General features: G+C 43.9%; 1 protein-coding gene across 1 annotated transcript in view; it reads left to right on the top strand.

Annotated features, from left to right (window-relative positions):
- Positions 1–21,689, top strand: part of LIMK2 (LIM domain kinase 2) — a 30,896-nt gene continuing 9,207 nt past the window's right edge. Inside the window, exons 1-8 of the mRNA XM_009280037.1 lie at positions 1–100; positions 1,049–1,148; positions 15,139–15,274; positions 16,561–16,670; positions 16,921–17,109; positions 17,587–17,692; positions 18,586–18,782; positions 19,510–19,696. Of these exons, the coding sequence (XP_009278312.1) occupies positions 1–100; positions 1,049–1,148; positions 15,139–15,274; positions 16,561–16,670; positions 16,921–17,109; positions 17,587–17,692; positions 18,586–18,782; positions 19,510–19,696 (1,125 nt within the window). The remainder of the gene's footprint in view (positions 101–1,048; positions 1,149–15,138; positions 15,275–16,560; positions 16,671–16,920; positions 17,110–17,586; positions 17,693–18,585; positions 18,783–19,509; positions 19,697–21,689) is intronic.

Genomic DNA, 21,689 nt, shown 5'->3' with positions numbered 1-21,689 from the left:
ATGGCTTCTGTTTTGTGTAACTTCAAGAAACTTGACCTTGGTATCAACTTGACTGAGCAACTACCGAGTTTTAACGTTCTTTGGAAAATGGAAGTCTGTGGTTAGTGGTTTCCCATCTCTAAGTGCATTTCTTTCCTTATGCAGCCTTACTGCAAGTAAACTTTTGGTAGCAGGAAGAAACAGGTTTGAGATCTGCCCAGCTATGTGACATGTTCCTTGTGCCATCCTGTGCTCATCCAGATCCTTGACTCTTGCTTTAATATGCCCACACAGCTGTTTGGATTTTGGACAGCATTTATCTGTGTGCCAAATGCTCTTTGTGCGCGTTTTCCTACGGTTTTTCCTAGCTTGTATGCATCTAAATAACTAGCTCTCTCTGGGGCTTTATGGCAGTTCTAGCAGAGACTATTATAACTATTTTCTGAAGGTACAATAGGCCGGTAGCATCAACCCCTCTTCTTAAGTCTGACAGTAGTCTGGTGTTGGCTGTACAGTCTCTACAGGAATATTCATTCAAGTGTGTAATTCCTTCCTGGTAGTCAAGTTGTTCTCTACTGAACAAAGTTTGCCTTTCCTTTCTTTCAGCTCTGGGAAATCCAGTTAATTATACAAATGAGTGCAAACGTTATGTGCTGAGTCAGTGGCATGGGGGAAATAGTAGTGTGGCTTCCTGGCCTAGCGTGGTTCTCTGTGGGAATTGTTACACTGGACCAATCTGCCTTCCTGAAATCTCTGCTCTGAAGAGTAGCATAGCTGTAACTGAGCGGTTTTCTGTGAAAAGTCACATTGCTTTCTTCTGCAGAATGTGAAGGAGCGGATGGTGATGTTACGTCTGGAGGAAACAAAATGGATATATAAGATGTCAGGGTTCGATTTGGGAACTCCACTCTCTGGGGTTACAGACTGCCTGGTATTGGCTTAACTTCCTATGTGTGAAGGCTTTCCCATCAGTTATCTAATTTAAGGTTGTTCTTTATCAGGGGTGCAGCAATCCTTGTGTTCTCTGATGTAAAATGGTTGCTGTATGTCACTTTATTCCTGCGTACAGGTGAAGAAGTCTGGAGATGTCTAGGATGTGGGGACAGCATTGCTGCTGGTCAGCGCCTCTACAAGACTGTAAATGAAGCTTGGCATGTTTCCTGTTTCCGGTAGGTAAAACTTTAGCCCGTTAAACTCTGCTTGTGTTGTTCAACTGACTCGGAACCAGGTGGATAAGTACCAATATTAACAGGGAGTTCTTGCTGTCATCTCTTTGCCTGACCTGTTCCGGAGCCTCTTGCAGAGCGATTGCATGCTCTTGTTTGCCGCCGTACTTTAGTGCTTGCAGTAGCACTTTGGAATTGCCTTTCAGTCCCAATAGCAGTCTGACACTGCCTGGCAAAGTGTTGCCATGCTGACGCAAACACATACGGGAATACAGATAAAGTACAAATGAAAGCTCTGATTTACTGGTGGTGGCAGAAGCTGTGGGTTGCACATTCGTCTTCAGCTGCATTCCAAAGTAGTGCCCAGGCAATTTGGATAGCCTTTCGCTTTTTCCATATGTGGTAGGTACAAGGGAGATATCAGGGTGTTGGGGAAAACTGCTGATATGGGGGAGGGAGATCTTGCCTCTTACTTCCTCTCCTTTTCAGACTATTAAGACATACAAACTGATGAAATCTGTCAGATAACGTTGCTATCGGCAAGGACAAAAAGGGATTTCTGACATGCTTTTCTTCTTGGCAGTGGAATTAATGCGTCTCATCGGTGTTTCATGAATACTCGGTCCAGTTTTCATGCTCCAGAATCACATTTCTGAAGGGGCCTATGTTTTTGAGAGGAGTTGAGTACCTGCAGCTTCTACTGGCTTCTGTGTTGGCTTGAATCTGGAGAGGCTAATGTTTTGCACACTGTCAAAGCAAATGGGGGAAAAGGAAGCCAAAGTGTGGCTTTGGAGGAGTGTTTGCTGTGCCAAGATAGGCATCTACTGTCCTGGTTTAAAAAAACAAAAACCCAACAAAATACCCCAACTTTGCTGAAGTGAGAATTATGGTTATTAGTGTATTAAAAACCAAAACAAAACATATCATGCTGCCCAAGCAGTGCTAGCTCTGTTGACTTGCAAAATGCTGTAAGTTATGAATGACTTGTTGATAATCACAATTACAGCTTTATATCACTGCAAATCCCGGTCTTTTGGGTTTCTATTGGTTTGAGTATTCATGTTTAGCTATTTTGAGTCAGCTTCTCTTAACCCTGGTTTTCTCTTCTCCCTAAAAAACTAGTATCCTGTTGTTGAGCTTCCCTAGATTCTGCCCGTAGCCAAACCCAAAGTTGTGTATGCTAGTAAGTCTGTCTTTCTTGCCTCTGAACGTATTTCTGTTGTGGGTGGTGATTTGCAAATGTTGTGGTGCTTCTTGCTATTGGGGCTGTTGAGGTGGGTTACAGCTGAGCTGGAGGCAAATCCTGCCCTTATGACACTTTACAGAGAATTTGATATCGTAGTTTATATTGTAAAATGGAAGTTTGGTGGGGTTTTTTTGTTTGTTTGTTTGTTTCATACAAGTGAAGATGCCAGCTTTTCTCCTGAGATGTGTAGTAACTTTCTGCATTTGCTGATGTGCTTCTCTCGTGCTCTGTGCTTTTGGCTAGCTCTAGCACCCAGCTAAGCTGCCATGCTGAATGAACAACTGGAACTTGCAGTAAAGGAAGCTGCCCTTCCCTTTTTCCTAGTTCCAGGGTAGGACTGTACATGAAAACAAATTCCCAGTGTGCACTCTGTTTCCCCTTCTTCTATTATCCCTAAGCCATGCTGAGCAGCAGTCTTGTGCTTGATATCCCAAAGCCAAACTTTAAAAAGCCTCTAAGGATAGGAGCCTTTGGCAGCTGGTAGCTGTGAGTTCCGGCAGCTCTTGTGGAGTGTTTTTTACAGTCTTCCTGTGGATTAGCTGACTCCCTGGCCTGGCACATAATTTCTCTAATGCTGATTGGCACTGTTCCAGGCTCGTTAGCTCTATTTGTTCTTGGTCAGGCTAGGCTGCTGATCATGCTTGGCGCTGGGAGTAGCTGACGTACATGCATGTCTCTGAGGATTTAAGTTTTTTGTCACTTCCCTCCTTCCTCAAACTGCATGTACAGGAGCTTTGTCTCTGAAACATGTATTTTCTCTGGTGTGGCTGGAGGGACAAGCAAATCCCTATTTGTGTATCTTGGATATTTTAAGCGGGTCCTTAGGCTTGAATCCGATGGGTTGGATCTGGCTGAGGAAGTTTTTTAGATGTTTCTGTCACAATGTCTGTTGTGAATTAACTCTGAATGTACTTTTGTGCCTCTGAATTCTGTTGAGATAGCATACATTTTCAAAGGTCGTTGCTTTTCACTGATACATAGTTCCACTGGATTTGGAACTTACGTTGCACAGAACTTCAAACACTACACCAAGAAAGGGAAAGAGAGAAGTGGTAAGGTGTCTTTTTCCTAGGTCTGGATCACTTTAGCTAAGGAGATTACTGGAAGAGCTTTTTTTGACCTAGAGCATGCTGTTCTTATTGCTTTCAGTCCAACTTTTTTCCATATTACAAAATAGAAGATACTGCCTTGAATTATACCTTTGAATAAAGTATTGATACCTGGTATTTTGATGTCCTTTTTTGGTGTTTTGTGTTTGCTTGGGTTTTTTTTTTCCCTCCACAGATAAAGACAAATGAAATTAAAGACAATTCCCTCTTTCTGCAGAGGATATTGCATGTTTGAATTGGAGTAGGGTGGGATGAGAAGACCCAGATATAGTGGCATGGTTTAAGATTAAGGACACAGTATTTGTTAAAAATCCAGTTTTGATTATTTGAAAACCATGAATTCAGATCAAGCCTGTTGAATACATCCAGGTGGAAAATGCTTTTGGATCCATATGAAGAAAATTATTGGAAATGGTGGTAGGAATTCCTCCTGTAGCAGGGTGCTTAAGAACTTTTTAGGAAGGAAGACAGCTGAGGTTCAGTTCCTTCCTAACTGTGAAATAACAGAGGATGTATATTACTATGGTCTATAAAATAAATCTAATTCAAGTAGCCAAGCAACACAGGCTTGCTGCAGAAATCTCAAACAAAAGCCAAACCAACCACATCAGAGAAAAACCGTTCACAGTGTATCTTCAAGTTACTGAAGGTGATGGATTACTGATGATTTTACAGTTACAGATTTAAAAATCTACTATTTAGTTTATACCAAAACCAGTTAATTAAAAGCTGAAAACTCATCAGAAGTTTGAAGAGCGGAAAACCTCATCTTCCTTTTTCTGGAAGAGGAAAGGAAAGCAGGGAAATTTTGTATGAATCCAAAATTTTTCATTAGTAAGTCTAAAGCACTGGAGATGATGGTGACCAGAAACTATTAATTCAGTTTGGACAAATATTTCCTTTTTGCTTAATACACCACATTTTTATGCATATGCAATGCAGCTTGACCTCAGGAAAAATCCTCATGGCTTTCTGTATTTTTTTTAATTACATTATGAAATAGTTTGATGCTATGTTAATAATATGAACAACTGTATGACTAATAAGTGTATGCTTTTGATATCTGGCTAAATATATATTAAATCTTTTTATACTGATCAGGGATTACATTATTATATTTAAGTAATTGTAAGCAGTAAGTTGACTTTCCAGTAAAAGATATTGGCTAAAATTAAATACAGTCTTGAAATCGTTAAGAAACTGTTTACACTTGTAAAAAAATCTAAAGTAATAAAATTTATTTGTTTGAATCACAATAAAAATTGCCTTATTAGCTAGAGTTAAATCAGTGCACCTGACAGATTGTTTAGGGTTCAGGTGCTTGCACTCTTTTTGAATGTGTTACTCCGTTTCAATTTCTGTTAACCTTTACTGGAGCTAGAAACTAAAACACAAGGAGTGTTGTGACCACCAGAAGGCTGTTTTCCCTAAATGAATACTTTGAAAAAATGGAACAGTTTTGGCAGAGTGCAGAAGAACTCCTGGCTCTGTCTCTTACTGGTATTCTGAAGTGAATTTGAAACAAATTCTCCTTCTGACTGTTTCTCAGTAGTGGAACAAGGTTAAAAGTAGATTCTTCCCAGAATCCCTCACCGCCCGCCTGTTGTGCGCTCTCTGCAGCGTGACAATTGTCCATGGTCGGAAAACAGAATCGGATTAGCTATCCGTGCATTGAGGGGATGCCCTAAGCTCCAGGCTACTGAGCAGAAAGAGAACCACTATTAATTTGCCAACTCTAGTGATTTGATTTTCTTACAAAGATGTGATTTTTCTATACTGAATGGCATATTTTGTGTGCTATAGAAATATTTTGTGCTCAGCAAAATTTAGTGAATCACCTTGATTCTTTTTACATTTGGGGGCAGGGGAAGGCAAGCCAGGCAATCTTGTGTTAAGAATGTATACAGTTAGTTAAAACTGTTTTGGCGGTTGCAGGATAAACTAGATGACTTCTGAGGGTATTTTCCAAATCTGTTTTCTGTGGTTCTTAGGATATCTACTAAATTTCAACTTATGTTGAAGCAAGTAATTTCTATGGCTTTGGAATGGTCAAGAAACTGGTCACCTAACAATCTCCCATCACTGCAGGTTTTCAGTCTCCCAGACCATGTCTACTAGCACTTAATTATCCTTAGTGTTAGAAGCTTCTGTCTGCTATCTTCAGAAATCCCCCTTGTTGCAATTTCAATGAATTTCTTCTAGTCCTGTTCACAATGGGCATGGAAAACAAGCTTTTTTCCCCTTCTGTTATTCAAGTAACCTTTTCCTGTTTGAAAGCAGCAATCATGTCTCCCATCAGTCTCTTCTAGACTGAAGAAGCCCTGGACCTAGCTTTTTCTCATAGTCTATTTTCTAGACTTTGGATCACTTCTGTTGGTTCAAACTGTTTGGCACAGGCCGTCATTTTCCAAAAGCTGCTTCCTCCCCACAGACAACAGGACAAATAGATCTACAGTGACAGGATATGAAGCTCAAATGTACAAATGTTGACAAATAAAGATGTAAGCAAAGGTGTGTATTAAGAAGAATTTGAAATGTGGGGACGTTTGATGCTTTGAATCTTCCTTTAGCTTTTCAGCTGTGAACACAGTCAGGTTTGTACACACGGCAACTGAATTTGAGAGCAGGGGAAAGATCAGTAGTAACAAAAGGCAGCTGAATTATGGTAGAAGCAGGAAGACAAGAATCTCTTCTTCCCTGTCTTCTCCAGTTTCTGGCAGTTACAGAAAGCTAATGATAGGGCCTCAGAGGTGAGAGCCCTACTCTGCTAATCCTGCAGACTCCTGGGAATGTCTCTTTGATGGTGTCTCCATCAGCATTGAAATTCACCAGCTCACTATCAGATTTAGGGAGAAATAGTTGCTAAGTGCCTGTTTGTACACAGATCACCATGACTGTTCAAGAATTTAAAAATCCAAAGGAACAATGAAGCACTTTGCAGGTGGAAGTGGCCACATTCCTCAGGGGAATCTATCAGCTAAAGGACATCGATGACGACCCTTTATATTTAAGGAGGAGTTGGGCATTCCAGTCCTTTTTTAGTTGACTTGCGCAGCTTGTCCTTTAGGACATTGTTATCAGAGCAGTATTATATCAAGGTAATCAGAATTACTCACGCAGCCCAGTATGTGGTAGGCTTTCCACATGAGTGAGACAGGATCCTTCCCGGAGGAGTTTAGCGGTCTGCACAGACAACAGCGGCAAGTTAGGAAGTGAGTGAACATGCAGTGGTGTAAGTGCCGGTCTTATTGCCATATGTGCTGCATTTACAGACCAGAAGTCGCTGCTTCCAAAACCATATAGAATCTATGAATTTTCAATAGGTTGAATTTCTTTGTTTTGCTTCTCAGCCTACACATATTCAGGAGGTCTGCAGCCATTAGGCAAGTATGGTGGAGACAAAACATCCTAATGTTGTGCTTAGTGATGTTAGGTGCCAAGAAGGCATCACTGTGTTGGTCTGAAGCTCTGCTGCTGCTTAGAAGTAAGATGCAGTGATGGAGATGAGCTTCGCTTCACTGTTCGTTTTAGTTTACTCAAGAACTCTGTGCAAGAGCTTTCACTCAGAGGTATGTGCATATCAAAACGGTATTAGTTTCAGGAGCTGACTCTGTCTTTCAACAGCAGCAAAGCACGTGTTACGTGTAAGTGCCTTGGAAGTATAATGAGGTGTTGGGATTGTACTGAAGTATTTGGAATGCCTCCAAACTGCACCCATGCTGAAACAAAGACTTGCTGCAGACTCTTCAGGCATCAAGCAGATGCCTCTTCCCCAGCTTATACCAGTCCCACACGTACCGAAGTGCCTGTCTGTGCCAGGATAAAATTGTGTATCTTAGGGCTGGTAGATATGATGAGCAATACATGTCTGTAGACATGCTATTGGACAGCATGAACTATGTGGTAAAGAGGGTGTCTAGATGTGCAGCCTAACCCCAGCTGTTTTAAGGTATTAATCACTTGAATATCACAATAGCTATGTGATGCATTTCTGTGGGGATAAAACTGTAACAGCTGTGACTGAATTTGCAATAAATTTCATGTGAAGTCATTGTCGAGGTTTTTCATTTGTTCCTTTTTATTTGCTAGTTATATTTTTCAGGCTTCTTTCTGGCAAAAATTACTGTACAATTCTAAACCATAGTAAGGAAAGCAACCCCTTGTGATGGCTACACGTTCGTAGTGGAAATGCTGTCAGCGTTTGCAAGAGAGAAGATGCTGATATCTGACTTTGGTTGGTGAAAAAGAAATTTGCTTCGGTGCATTTTGGCCCTCAGAGATGGTATCAGTAAAATTACATAGAAAAGGTCCCCACACACACCTGTTTATCAGCATTTTTGAAGTACAGTCATTCTGGCAGGAATTCAGATCTAGAAGGTATGAACACATTAACACCTTTTCCAGAGCCCTTTTATCAGAGCTATTGTGTTCTCAAATAGGTCATAGAGACAATAAAAAAGGCAAGAAGTAACAAGAGAATTCTGTGTAGGAAAAAGTAACTTACTGGCTGCTGCTGGGGCTTGCTGAAAAAGTAAAATCATTTTGATAAGATGTTTCCTGTTTAAATAGACATTTGCCTATGTGTCCTTTGGCTTTAAGGAAGTCTCAAACAAAATCCCTTCCCAGTTGCTTAGCTGTCTGGGTGGTTTTTATTACTTTGAAGTTAGGCTTTATCTGCTGGCTTCATTCACAGACTAGCTGGCTGCTTATCACATCTGTGGATCAAATCTTCAAAGGTTTTGTCTAACGAGTTGGGATTTATGAGGTCACGTGGAATCCCCCTTGGAGGGAGTTCAGCCCATGGCAGCAAAATTGCGGGGAAAACCTTTTGTCTGTAGGTGATACTGGGCAGGGGAGGGGCTCTGCGATGCACTGGAGGTATGTGTGTGTGGTGGGGTGGTGCTGATAGCCAGGGAAGCGTTGGATTGTGAGCGCTGGCCCATTTTCAGCACGCAACATATAGAGAATGTGGGAGACCAGAGTGCATTCCTAGACACAGACTCACCGTGTTGCTGCTTCCAGTAGAGCTGTGTGAAATGTCAGAAGGAATTACACCCATGCTGGAACTGACAACCACATTGGGCTCTGCAGCACTAGGCTTCACTGCACTTTTACAGCCAGGCTTAGAAACTGCACTGAATGGGTGAAAATGATGATTTCTCCCCCCACCCGGAAAGGTGGCTGCTTATTAAAAGTAAAAAAATGTAAAAAAAAAAAAGGTGGCTGCTTATTAAAAGTAAAAAAATTTTAAAAAACCCCAAGAAAAAACAACCCAAAAGGCTGCTTGGCTTTCTGCTTACTTCAACAGCGAGCAGCAGCTGTCAAATCTGCAGCCAAGACTGCCTCGTCCCAGCCCCAAGCCTCCCTTGAACAATATGCCAGCTGAGACGAGCATCTCCAGTAAAAGCACATTTGTGTACTCTTGCCTCTGGAACATAGCATGATTTTGAGGCTGTGTTCAGGCATGCCAGGCTTTGCTGACTGTACAAAAATGGGAGGGCTCGGTGCAGCAGCATATGTTTGTTGCATTTCTGAGTGTCTCGCAAACAGCTTTAGCTGATTAGGCCACTAGAGATCATGCTTGGCTTCAGAGCAAGCAAAATGATATAACTACATGTGCTGCAAGCAGGAGAGAGTACTCGTCCATGCTGATTTATACCTCAGCTTCCATTCAGGAGATGAAGATTAGGTTAAAATTGCAATGATCTCTGTTAAAACAGCATTGGAAAGAAAGTTATTTTTCCTTGGATGAAGCACGCTGCGAGTTACCTCCTGCAAGAGAACAAACAGATTGTAGGTACTGTGAAGGTAGTATAACCCCACGCACTGTGAGGGATTTAGGAAGGCATGTAGTAAACGTTAATTTGATGTGTTTGGAGATGTGGCTAGTTGTCTTCGTCAGACTCTGCCTTCCTTGACTTCTCCATCAGAATGTGCCCCTGCTGCAAAGAGCAGTTTCACGTTTATGCACTTGGCTCTTACTTTGGCAGAAGCTGCTATCTTTCAGCACTTACTAAGGCAGCCCCTCTTTGGATCAAAGCTCCACCCCTTGTGAAGAAGTAGAGCTTATTCAGCCTCCGTAGCCACACGCTGTCCTCCTGCAATGGCTCCTCCTCCCTTCCCACCCTTGGGTGGAACCAGAGAAGGGAAAACTTGACAATAGTTAGCAGGCAGCACAGCTCGCAAGAACTATTGCAGAAGCATGTCCAACTAGCCCGGTTAGCAGTTATTCTATCCTTCCCAAGGGTGCTGCTGCTGCTGAGTGCAGGAGAAGATGGTTATAGCCATGGGAGCCAGGAAAAATCTGAAAAGGAATGAGCAGCCAAGAGACCTGGCATTCCTTGGGCAGCTTCAAAGAGAGTTGAAGTATCTGAATCAGCGCAAGATTAAATGAGCACTGGCTGCTGCCATGTTGGCAGAACAGAGCTGTTCAGAGGCAGTTGGACAAGTTTGTGGCTGAGCCGGTTTATCCAGTGTTGAAGATGGGAAGTTACTTGTCTGCCCCAGCTTACTTCGCTCCCAAGGATCCCTTTCGGTAAGTCTTGTGCAGGATTAGCAGTGAACCTTCAAAGTGTCGTTTTCCCCTCTGTAATGCTATCCTAAGCAATTAGCGTGCGAGGCGTGAAGAATGAGGTCCAGTGCTTGTGTGCAGGGAACAGCCGGACTCAAACTGGGATCCTGTCTTGCTTTGAGGAGGCGACGGGGAAGATTCTTATCACCAGCCTCTTTGCAGCTCTCTGGCACAAGGGAACGGCACCTGTGTCATGAGGCAGTGTCTGCGTAGCCCAGGCAAGCAGGCTCCCTTTCAGAGCAACACTACATATGCCACTTTACCCCATGCCCCTGTGCTTTGCTCTACTGCCAGAGGAATGAGGTTACTACGGCTGCTGCTGCTTATGTCTCTTCCAAAGCTACTTGTGCTTGGGCATAGTGCAGGGTGAGGTGAGGTGCTGCTGTTGCGAGTTCAAGAAGGTGATGTAATCTGCAGTGAGGCAGTGCATAATCTTGTTTGAGAAAAGAAATCAAGTACTTTGCAGGTAACTAGGGACGAGCAGCACACTTTCCTTACATGGAAATGATTCTTCTCCTGTGATATTTTGGTTTATATTAACAACCATTTGTCCAATTGAACAAATGAGGCTTGAGAAAGGCAATAGCTACAGAATAAGTCTTTGATTGATTACATCTCCACAGTGAAAACTGTTAGTGGGGCTGAACACAGCCAGGATGGTGACTGACGCTGATGTGCTGATAAGGTGAATGGATGGGGAAAGGCACAGCTTGCAGTTTCATTGTCTCCCTCCTATCCCCTCCACCCGGATTTGCTCGTTATTGATCCTGTTCCTGCAAACACTTTTGTACTCATTTGCGAGTAAGGAGCCTTTTGTTAAAACAGTCTAGGACAGGAGTAAATACTGCTGCGCAATTGCTAAGCTGCTTTAGGCAACTTTCTGAAACAGCATCTGCTTTCAGAAGAAGGAAAGTGAGGAGACATTCATTATTTGTAATATGTGTAGGGCATCATGCTAAGCCATAGATACACCTTCTCCTAAGAGTGTGGAAATGGTTTTGCATAGTCAGAGCTTAAACACGCTTGTCTTCTAGTACTTAGTCTGTTTTCTAGCACCTGTTCTTCCTTGTCTAGTGTCTCTTATGTAGCCAGTGCACACACTTCTGCTAAGTCCGGGTGAGAAGCCTTTGGTTTAGCTACGGGCTGGGGTTATGTTTTATTCTGCAGCTTTCTGTCTACGTGACTGTCCTTTCCCCGGCTCTGCTTGCAGAATTGAAACCACAGCTCTTTCGAGCCTGTCTAGCGTTAACTGATCTAGCCTGACAGAGTGTGTGTGGGGTGCATTTTATTAATGAGCCCTTCTCAAAGGGATCTCTCTCTTCAGTGCCAGGGAAGTCTTTGCTTCCATGAGGGTATTGGCTTTCATTTAGATGTAAAAGAGATGCCACATCAATTGAATCTCCCATCTTGCTGAAAACCAGGCTGGTTACCTGTTGTGACCTGATCCTCCTACCACCCCCCACAAAACCAAGTAGCCATCAAGCAGTGATTTGTGAACTCTCTGCACCTGCTGTGCTACAGAGCATCAGGGCCACTGCACCCAGATGCTGCCTGGGGTTCCTGGAGGATGGCTATGGGAGGCAGATTAATTTATTCTTTACAGCCAAGGCTGGGAAGCGAAGAATCATAATGTATGGGACTATATAATCAGAGCAAGGCTCTGCAGCTCTGAAAATGGTGGCTGGACAGCAAGAGGAAACATGTCAAGTACGGCTGTTACCAGTCCTCCAAGAAATTTGATTACCATGCTTTGTTACTCTGTAATAAGAATAGCAAATCATCTAGGAGAAGATTAGCGGTTTCTAATCTATAAAAGACAGAGGAGCAAGAAATCTTCCTTTCTTTTGGTTGTGGTGACTGGCAAAGATTAGCTTGCTTAATACCTGTAGAAGTAATTGTATTCCTGTCTCAGCTGATGTGAGTCCTGGCAACGGCAGTGCTGCAATGCCATGCACTCTAGTGAGGAGGGAAAGGAAGGAGTGGTAACTCTTGTATCTTCTGTGATAAAATTCTGACAGATCTCTTCAATGAGAGTCATGTGGAATAATCATGTGATGCCTTTATCATTTGGGCGAAGGCACTGAAACAGTTGAAACAGGTCTTGAAACTATACCTGTGTGCTGTCAGCCAGTTCTCCACACCTGACAAATCTAAAGCCTTTTCTACATTACAGAATGCATGGTAAATAACAGAAGGTGCTGCTTGGCAATACGGGCCATAGCCATGTCCTCTTGCTGGTAGTGATTAACGAAGTAGCCAGTTAGACCCATTACCAGCATCTAGCCTCTTTGGGGCTGATTGCTTTGTTCCTGTTGCCTCACTGCCCTGGGTGGGGTTCTGAGCCTTGAGCTGCAAACTTGTCCTGCCCAGATTTGTTTAATTGCATAGCAAAGAACTGACTGCTTGCTGGCTCCACCCCCTCACCTTCATTTTGCTATGGGTGTGTTGCAAATTAGATACCAGTGCTTATTTCCGGATGGAAGCAAACTAATCGAAGTGCTGTAAGGTTGAAGTCAAACCATGAAGAAGTAGGAGAAAGGTAAAGGGAAGACAAAAGTACGTGATCCTCTGGAGCCTATCTAAACAGAATTGCAGTTGTATTGCTTTTGCAGAAATTTTAGATTTTCTTAGGGAGAAAAAGGAGTGATTGAAGGTGGTGAGGGTGAGGAAGGGAAGGTGTTGTGCTTAAAAACAAATAAATAAATAACCCACCTGCTTGGAGAGAACTTAGACAGAAAGCCAGGTCTTGAAGTCCTGGTGGAGCAGTCTCCAGTATTGCTGTCTGTATCCCAAGTGCAGGTCTGGTCACAGCTCCCTGTTTGAAGATGTAATCACTCTTGGAGCACGCACTGGTACAGGCATGCACGCAGAAGTCGGATAAGTCTGAGGCATGCGATTTGCCTGTGCTGAGCCAGATGTTCCTGCCACAAGGTGATAGAAATCTTTGCTGTTAGTCTCCACTTGCTCTTTTCTCCCTCCCACTCACCTACTTGATCATTCAGCGTGGGGTATTTACTGCAAATGAAAGCCAAAGGGCTAGTGGTTGAAGGCAAAATGTATTGCAATGCCCTCTAGGTCTCTTGCATACCATGAGCAGGGTGTAACCATGACAGTGCCCCAAGGCTGAGGCTGTAATGATGCATGTGCCATGTATAGCAATGTAAGTTACTGCTCCCCCTGCCTCAGCCAAAATTGGCAGGGCCTGTTGCATGTGCTAGAGTTCTTTCCCATCACTGAGGAAGGGGGGGGCCGGGGCAGGATTTGGAGTTCCTCAGCTGGGAGAACAAACACTATAAAAGCCAAATACATCAGAAGGAGCAACTTTCCTGAGGGTAGGGTACGGCACTAAATACCTCATGAGGTATGTTTTCCCCTAAAACCATAGGCTGCTTACAAGCAGCTTCACCTTGTTGCTTTGCAGTCTCTTGAGATGGAGCAAATAACTCTCTCCATGTTGGAGCATGACCAGCTTCACATATCATCACGCTCATTACAAGCTGGTGGAGTTTACAAGGAATGCCTTTGGCACAAATAAGCTTTTAGGAAGCTTGTGAAAGGTGAACTCAACAGTAGCTCTCATCTTACACCTAGGAGCATGTAAAAAGTGCACCTCCACTGCCACTAGCTGACTTCAGTGCATTTGGTGCTGTAGAGAGGCCTGCTGTCTGGGAGGGCACATGCCCACCTAAACCCCCACCCTGGTGCAATGGGTTCCCCTCCAATGTAGTAACTGAGACAATTGTTAGGGTAAGGGGCAGAAGAAACTCTTCCTTCCACCTTTGGGAAAGCATCGTGCTGATGATGACATTGATCCTTGAGGTGTTTCTTTGGACCAGTTATTGGTGACTAACCCGTCTTGGATTCTGCACTCAGAAATGGCCAATACCAGACTAATTTTCCTTTTAAAGTCTGAGAACATGCTGCCCAGGGCTAATGGAATAATCTTTAGTGATGCGACTCCTGTCTGTGCCTTATCTCTCCATTAAGTCACACCTCTGTGCTGCAGACGTTAAACTCCCTTGCCCAGTGCATCCTGCTGAGGCAGGATTATTTTGTGTTCAGGAAGCCTGAAGATCAGGGTTCTGCTTGTGATTTGCTAAAACGATATCTGCAATAGAATTGCTGCATCCATTGCTGCTGCATTGGAAAAAAACATTTCCTTGGGTTTTTTTTTTTTTGGGGGGGGGGGGTTTTTTTGTTTGTTTCTTGGGGGGGGATGTAGATAGAGGATTAATAATGGTTGCGTGTTAAAATGGGAGCTGACACTGATATGTGAAGAATTTTGAGACTCCCTTCATGAAATTATAGAAATAGTTTTGTTTGAGGGTTTTTTTTGGTTGGTTGGTTGTGGTTTTTTTTCTCATGCACTGTCATCAGCAGAAGGAAAGGGAGAGCAATTGGTAGGGAGAGGTGGAGGACTTTCATTGCAATTAATTGGTGGATGCAGTAAGTATGTGGAGCTCAAAGGATGAACTGCTTTGAAAACTCTCCCTCAAATGGATAGTGCTGCAGTTGACTTTTTGGGAGAGGTCTTCTTACAGAAGAATAGAAGGGCTTTCCGCAAAGGTTGGTGCAAAACTGGCTTTGTGTGGCATAGGGAAGGGGATCCTGCCTCTCTGCCTCCCTTCCTAAACTGGCTGAGGAGACAGGTGCTCTGGCACAAGATGGTGTGATGCTGTAGAAACACTAAGTAGAAACGTAGCAGAGCTATCTGTGTGCTGGGCCACTCTGCAGCTGGAAGCTTGCACGCAGGAAGAGGGAGAAAGCAAAGGAGCAAAATTTGTAAGGCAGAATTTATAAACCTACTGATGTGTTTTAATAAATGGATGGGATTTGTTTTAAACTTTGGAAGCTTGGTGGTGTCAACCTCTCCTTACAAACCTTGGTTTTGGTGCTAATTTTCAGTTGAAAAAGCATTGGGAAATGGAGGGGTTTAGTACATCCGTAGCTAGAAGAGCTGGTGGTGAGCTGCTGCTGAATGTCTGTTTTCTCCATGCAGGAGAGGAGCTTTTCCATTGATTTGTGACTTGTTGCCAACTGGAACCTTGTTCCTTTGTTTCCCTCAAGGTGCTCTGAATGTCAGGATCCCCTCACTAACTGGTACTATGAGAAAGATGGGAAGCTGTATTGTCACAAAGACTACTGGGGGAAGTTTGGGGAATCCTGCCATGGCTGCTCTCTGCTGATGACTGGACCAGTGATGGTAAGGACTCTAAAGGACTCCTGCCTGGAGGCAGGACATGCCTGTCTCCAGCTCCTCGTACTTGGTTGGGAGTTGCCCTAGCTATTCAGATAATCAAATAAACTGAAGGTAATAGTCTCTTTGCTACTCTAATCTCCAATCAGAGATTAGAAATGAGGCTTGTGTGTCCATCTTCTAGATAGAGATTAATTTTAAACGGGGGTAACTCTTAAAGGAGGGAGTTGTGAGGATCTGAAGCATATGAGCGAAGAAAGTAAGGTGCTGAAATGCACAGGCATGAGAAACAGAAAGGTGATTAAGGGGACATCTGTTCAGTTTCTGTAGCATAGTGCCTCAGTGTCTCCATGGGGTGATTTTCTGCTGCACTGCAGAGTCAAAGCTCTCAGCTCAGGATAAGCAGCAGGTTCTGGCTTTGGGGAAGGTTGCCATCCAAGTCCCACCTGGACTGTGGCCAGAGTGGTTTTCTGGCTGATGGTGTCCTGAAGTAGTGTTAGTCCCAATTGCTTTGAAACATTGAACTCTGCCTGCACAATATGAGGCTCATCTAAATGTTCTGCTCCTTGCCACAACCTTGCAAATATTTAACCTTTAAAACTGTCAAGAATGAAACATAACCATTATTTTTTTAGGGCCTAAATAAAAGCAGCATGGTACTCAGTAATATGATTGCTACCTCAAAGGGAAGTACTGAGAAAAGCGCAGACAATTTGTCATTGCCTGCAGAAGTCTTTGCAAAATACTGTCAATAAGGGAAGTTCTCACAAGGAAAATAGAAAAACAGATCAGTGAATAAAAATAGTCTTTAAAGGTATTTTGTTGTCTCAGTCTCAGCTCGCTCTTTTTTTTTCTGTCAGCTGCCTGGTAAAGTATCTGAATTTGTGCATTGCCTGTCTGCCAAAAAAAAAAGCCCTTTCAGCTTTATTAATTCAGGCGTAACGTTAGTTATCTTGCCAAGAGCAACTGAACAGGAAGGTTTAATATCTTGTTTACTAGTCTGCAGCAGACTATCAACTATTTTTGATAGTTGAGCAGCTGCCAAATATAGCAGAGGTTCCCGGGACACAAGCTTTGCTTTGCATGTTGACATGGTTGTTTCAGAGAAGTTTTGCAATCAAGGTGCCAAGGATGGGGTTCAGGAAAGGTAGAATGGGCTAATGTAACTCTCCAGTAAAAAACTGCCACTTGACTTTGAGATCTGACTGAACATGTTAATTAGAGAGGAAAGCAGTAACTGCATCTGCTGATGGATTTTGGCCCTACTAAGCTACTCCCTTTTCTGTCTGTAGGTGGCTGGCGAATACAAGTATCACCCTGAGTGCTTTGCTTGTATGAGCTGCAAAGTGATCATTGAAGATGGGGACACTTACGCACTCGTGCAACATTCCACTCTCTACTGGTAAGACGGAGCTGCATGCCCTGCCACAGAGTTGCTCCCTGCTGTGTATGTAAGCCATGTTTAGCTGGCTCAGTGTGGTTCAGCCAAATGTTACACTAAGGAATGCCAGGAAGCTGCCTTTTGAGGGAGGGAGGAAGGAATGGAGTAAGCACTAAAAACTATAGCTTATGGTCAATGAGAGAACTTAGAAGTGCGAATTTGGCAGGGAGGGATAGGACACTGCCATAATGACTTTCTTCACTTCTTTTAGTGGGAAATGCCATAACCAGATTGTGCTGACACCGATGATAGAAAAACACTCCACTGAGTCTCTGCGTGAGCAGCTGCCTTATACGCTGACCCTCATCTCCATGCCGGCAGCTACTGATGGCAAGAGGGGGTTCTCCGTGTCTGTTGAAGGTGGCTGCTCCAGCTATGCCACTGGTGTCCAGGTGAAAGAGTGAGTATGACAAGGTTGTGTGCAAGGTACATGTCTGTGCAGAGTGAGCTGGTAAAAATTTTGCAGTGCTGCTGTCCTGCCAGCTGCTTTAACTGCTATGGGGATCTGTCTTGGCACAACAGGGACATATGTTGGCTAATAGCCATTTGTGTTTGGTCTCCATTTTGCTCTTGTGACGACCTTAATTGATAACTTTATTTCGCAGTGATGTCTCCTTCACTGAACACAAAGCATTTGGCGAATTGTAATGAACTAACAATTTTTGCCATTGGGCAAATGAAGAGCTCACCCCAGACCAGCTCAGACCTAAGCGCTTGGTCTAATGGTAGCTCCCTGTGCTGGTAGATTAGCACTGTTTTATTTCAGAATACCAATATAAAGGGAAGCATCAGAGATCAAATATTTCTTACAATTTTGGCTAAACTGATGGCTAAACGACAACTGACTTCCCACACACACTGTAATTCCCGTGTTTAGAGTTAACAGGATGCACATCAGCCCAGATGTCCGAAACGCCATCCACCCTGCAGATCGTATCCTGGAGATTAATGGAGCTCCTATTCGTACATTACAGGTGGAGGAGGTGGGTAGAGTTCTGTTCTGAAGCCTCCTTCTCATCTGCCTTCCTACAGTTTTTCTGTTTCTCGGCACCGTTCTCCCACCCTACATACAGTGTGCGTACACCCGTAGTACTCATGCTGACAGTAGGAATAAACATGAAGACAAGCTTTGCTACCCCTTCCAGCTGAAGAGGAAAGTGTAACAGATGGAAATGCAATTAGGATGCAGTTCTGATTTTGTGGCATTCAAACATGAAGGGAGGTAATCAGAAAAGCGTAGGGCTGTGACATCTCAGAGGACAGAGAGGCTGTGAAGACTCTTCATGTATTGCTAGTGAATTCCACTGTTCTGATCCTTTTAGAGGCAACTGCTAATAGGCAAAGGCTCAGCTGATCCTAGGGATGAGTTTCCCACTGCAAGAAAAGTATTCGATGTCTGTATTTACAAGTAAATGCTTTATACAGATATCAGGTGATGCTGCGAGAGTGTAGTGAGACCACCATTACCTTCACTACACAAGGGTTTTATTTACTGTTGGTGCTGAAGAGAACATCAGGAGCACAAGACATCTCTCAGATAAATCTCCATGTAGCTTTTGCAAAGCTGTTTTTTGCAGCACTGTTCAGGATGGAAGCTTGTGTAGTTTTTGAACACTTCTCAGAAAAAGAAAAAAAAAGTGTTTGGTCATTTGTAGCTGACCAGAAAGAAGAGGATTTGGATAGCATAAGGAACTTCTGTGTTGCTAGCTTGATTTGTCTGGTAGGCAGCTGTGGTGCGCACAACTAAACCACAACTATGGAGTGATCTCACTGAACTCTCTACTCTGATTCCTGAGGGGCATTCTGCTGTGTCTCTATCTCCTGTCATTTGTGTTCCTCCTGTCTGCTATCGTCCTGTCCTTTGGTTTGATTGCAGGTGGAGGACTTGATTCGCAAGACAAGCCAGACGCTTCAGCTGCTGATAGAGCACGACCCTGTCTCGCAGCGCTTAGACAGGCTTCGTTTGGACTCCCGTCTTCCCACCCACATAAAGCCGCCCATTTCCCCACGCTCCCTCTCTCCGCTGGACATCAAGGAGAATCTGGAAGGAACACTCCGACGCCGCTCCCTCAGGTAAAGACTTGGAAGCGCTGCCTCTGACCTAGCTTGCCTTTGCCCTGTGCCACCTGGCTGGGCTGCTCTGTGCCTAGGCCCTGCGATTGCAGATGACTGCAGAGACGTGACTCATCTCTGATATGAGCCTTGGTATAAACCACTGGCGAAGCAGTGGAGAACTTTAGATTCTGCTATTGACATGTGCTCTCTCCATTCCCTTTCAGGATGGCAAACTTTCCTTAATAAAAATAAGGAGCTCTACTTTTAACATAGAAAAGCTACTAAGTTTTACAGTTAGAAAATGTAAAGGTCGGATTTTTACCAGCCTTAAATGGCTGGGGAAGAATGTGTCCTTAAAAGGAATATGGCTGAGACCTGGGATTTGCGAAAAATCTTGTCTTCCTAGACTGGGGCACTCAGTTGCTCATTTAGTCATTTACCAGTATTTTAATCTTTGTTTAGAGATAGCAAGTGCTGTGTCTTCACAGCTTCCTCCTCCTGTTCACAGAGCTCCACCTCTGACTGACAGTGCAAGATATGTGTTGTTGTTAGGCAGCCCTGACTTTGGAAGCTGTTCTAGGTTTGTAAAGAGCTTCCATGGTGCTCTGAGAGCATCTGGCTTTTGAGATATGAAGAGCACTGAAGCACATCTAGAAACTGGTCCCTTAGGGGCTAATGATGGGATATGTTGGACCAAAAGTTTCCTGGCAGCTTCCCTGATCTTCCTGTCTCCTTTGTTTTCTAGGCGAAGTAACAGCATTTCTAAGTCTCCTGGCCCCAGTTCTCCAAAGGAACCGCTCCTTCTGAGCCGTGACATCAGTCGTTCTGAATCCCTACGTTCCTCTTCTAGCTGCTCCCAACAAATCTTCCGGCCCTGTGACCTGATTCATGGTGAAGTACTAGGAAAAGGATTTTTTGGACAAGCAATCAAGGTGAGGGAGGTCCCCAAACATTCATCATTTACTTTGATTACAGCAACATCTGCCTATCTCGGGATCCTTCGCCACTGTCTCAGTGGCCTTTGCCCTGCTGATAGTGATCGGTCTTGGAACTCACCTGGCTTGTTCAGTGAGATCCATTTCTCTGTTTCATTCCCTGACCATGAGTGTCTCTGGCTGCAGGTGGTTTTGATTTTGTCCCCTTTGAGTGTCAACCTCGGCCATACATACTCATCTCCTGAGTTACATTTAGAGCTCCAGAGTGCCTGTGTCACAGCAACCACCTGGGTGAGGTGGGGAGAATGGGGAACAAACTACGCTTTCTCTTACGAGCATCTTTCTTATGAAGAGGTGCATTCAACTCCCCAGTATGGCATTTCTCACTTACTCTTAGTGTGGTATGCTTGGGGGTTTGCCAGGCTGATGTAATGACCATCTCTGAACCCCCAGCAGAGCCTCGACGGCTTGTCAGTGTGGTGATAGTGGTCAGGTCTTACATGACTCTCACAATTAAAATCTCCATTAACAGCAGTTCTCTTGTATTTAAGCTCTCCAGTCTTGACTGGGGGTGATTCAGCAGCTCCTATCCTGGCATCCCTGACAGCATCAGGGTGCAGCTTTCTCTGCCTTACCAAGGTGCTGTGAGCTCCTCAGTACTCGGATTGCTATTCACCATGTTATGGGACTTCTCTCCTTACACCTGTATAAACTTCAGGTGTCCAGCCACCATATTAATCTCATGCTTCCATGGGAGGTGGTGAGCCAGTACTACAAACCCAATGCTTTTGATCCATACTAATGAGCATATTTCTCTTCTCCTCTGCTCATAGAGAAATAACAGGTCCAGGTAAGCGGAACTTTTCCTCTGTCGCATGCTTTTGTCATCTGCGTCCCCACAGTTAATGGCACAAAGGCGTTTCTTTTCTGCTCAAATTACCCCATCGCCATCCTGTTCTGGTGCATGCTCTGGGAGTTAAAATTGCCCTCTTGGAGTTTCATGATGACACTTGTTTCAGTTTTGCTGGTATGTCAGCTTAAGAATTCCACTTAGCCTTGTCTTGTCTTTGTCTCTTCACTTCCCTTTATCTTTGGGTATTGGATGTCCCTGGCTTTCATGTCCCTGGCTGAAATGTGTAGTGTTCCCTGGCTCGCTACTTGTATAAGGATGCTTGATTTCAGATGGGAGCAGAATATTGTACTTATGCTTCAGTTGTGTTATTCCATGCATTTGCATTCCACTTATATCAGCCTTGCTATGTCCCATGGTTCCAAAAAGAACTAGTGTGCCACAGTGTTTGCGAGAGCTCATAAGCTTCATAAATACTATAACTGGGTCTTGTGTTCTGGATTGCAGTTCTGGAGGTTTTCTGAAAAGGCTTTTTATTTTAAAGGGTATGAGGCAAAAAGTGACATCTTTCTTCAGTTTCAGATTGACTGTTTTTGATGCAACAAGCACTGTACTGGTCAGAATAGTTCCCTTCTGTTCCTAGAGAGGAGGTGGTTGTTTAGTTACCTGGAGATCTTAGGGAGACTGAGCTGTCCAAGTTAAGCAACTGAAGGGGAGAGGATTTCCAGGAAAACCTGCTCATCAGAGTTGGGACCCTTTCTACTCACTCATGCACCCCATGCAAGCAAGGCAGAGCTGGTTAAAAGAAACTCTAGAACACAGCAAAATGCCAGGAACTAGGTGGACACAGGCAAACAGCTCTGAGGAACTGGAAATGCTTTCCATGTCGAGAGCCAGGAAATTTATTACCTGATGTTTATGGTGGATTTCTGTGTGTTTGCCACCATTCTGGGACATTCCTTGCAGGTAGCAATACATTGCTCCCAAGGAGCATGGTAAAATAACTGCTTCCTGCCTTAACTGAACAGCCTGTACATCCCCGTTCCGCTTGCACATGAGTAAGTTTGATAAGCTCATCAGAAACCATCAGGCTGCAGAGTCCACATAAAACCAAAGCATATAGCAATGTAGTTTGGGGTT

The sequence above is a fragment of the Aptenodytes forsteri genome, unplaced genomic scaffold (assembly GCF_000699145.1).
Source record: "Aptenodytes forsteri isolate BGI_AS27 unplaced genomic scaffold, ASM69914v1 Scaffold323, whole genome shotgun sequence".
Lineage (NCBI taxonomy): Eukaryota > Metazoa > Chordata > Aves > Sphenisciformes > Spheniscidae > Aptenodytes > Aptenodytes forsteri.
Note: the sequence above shows the minus strand (reverse complement) of the source record. Positions and strands in the feature narration are given on the sequence as shown.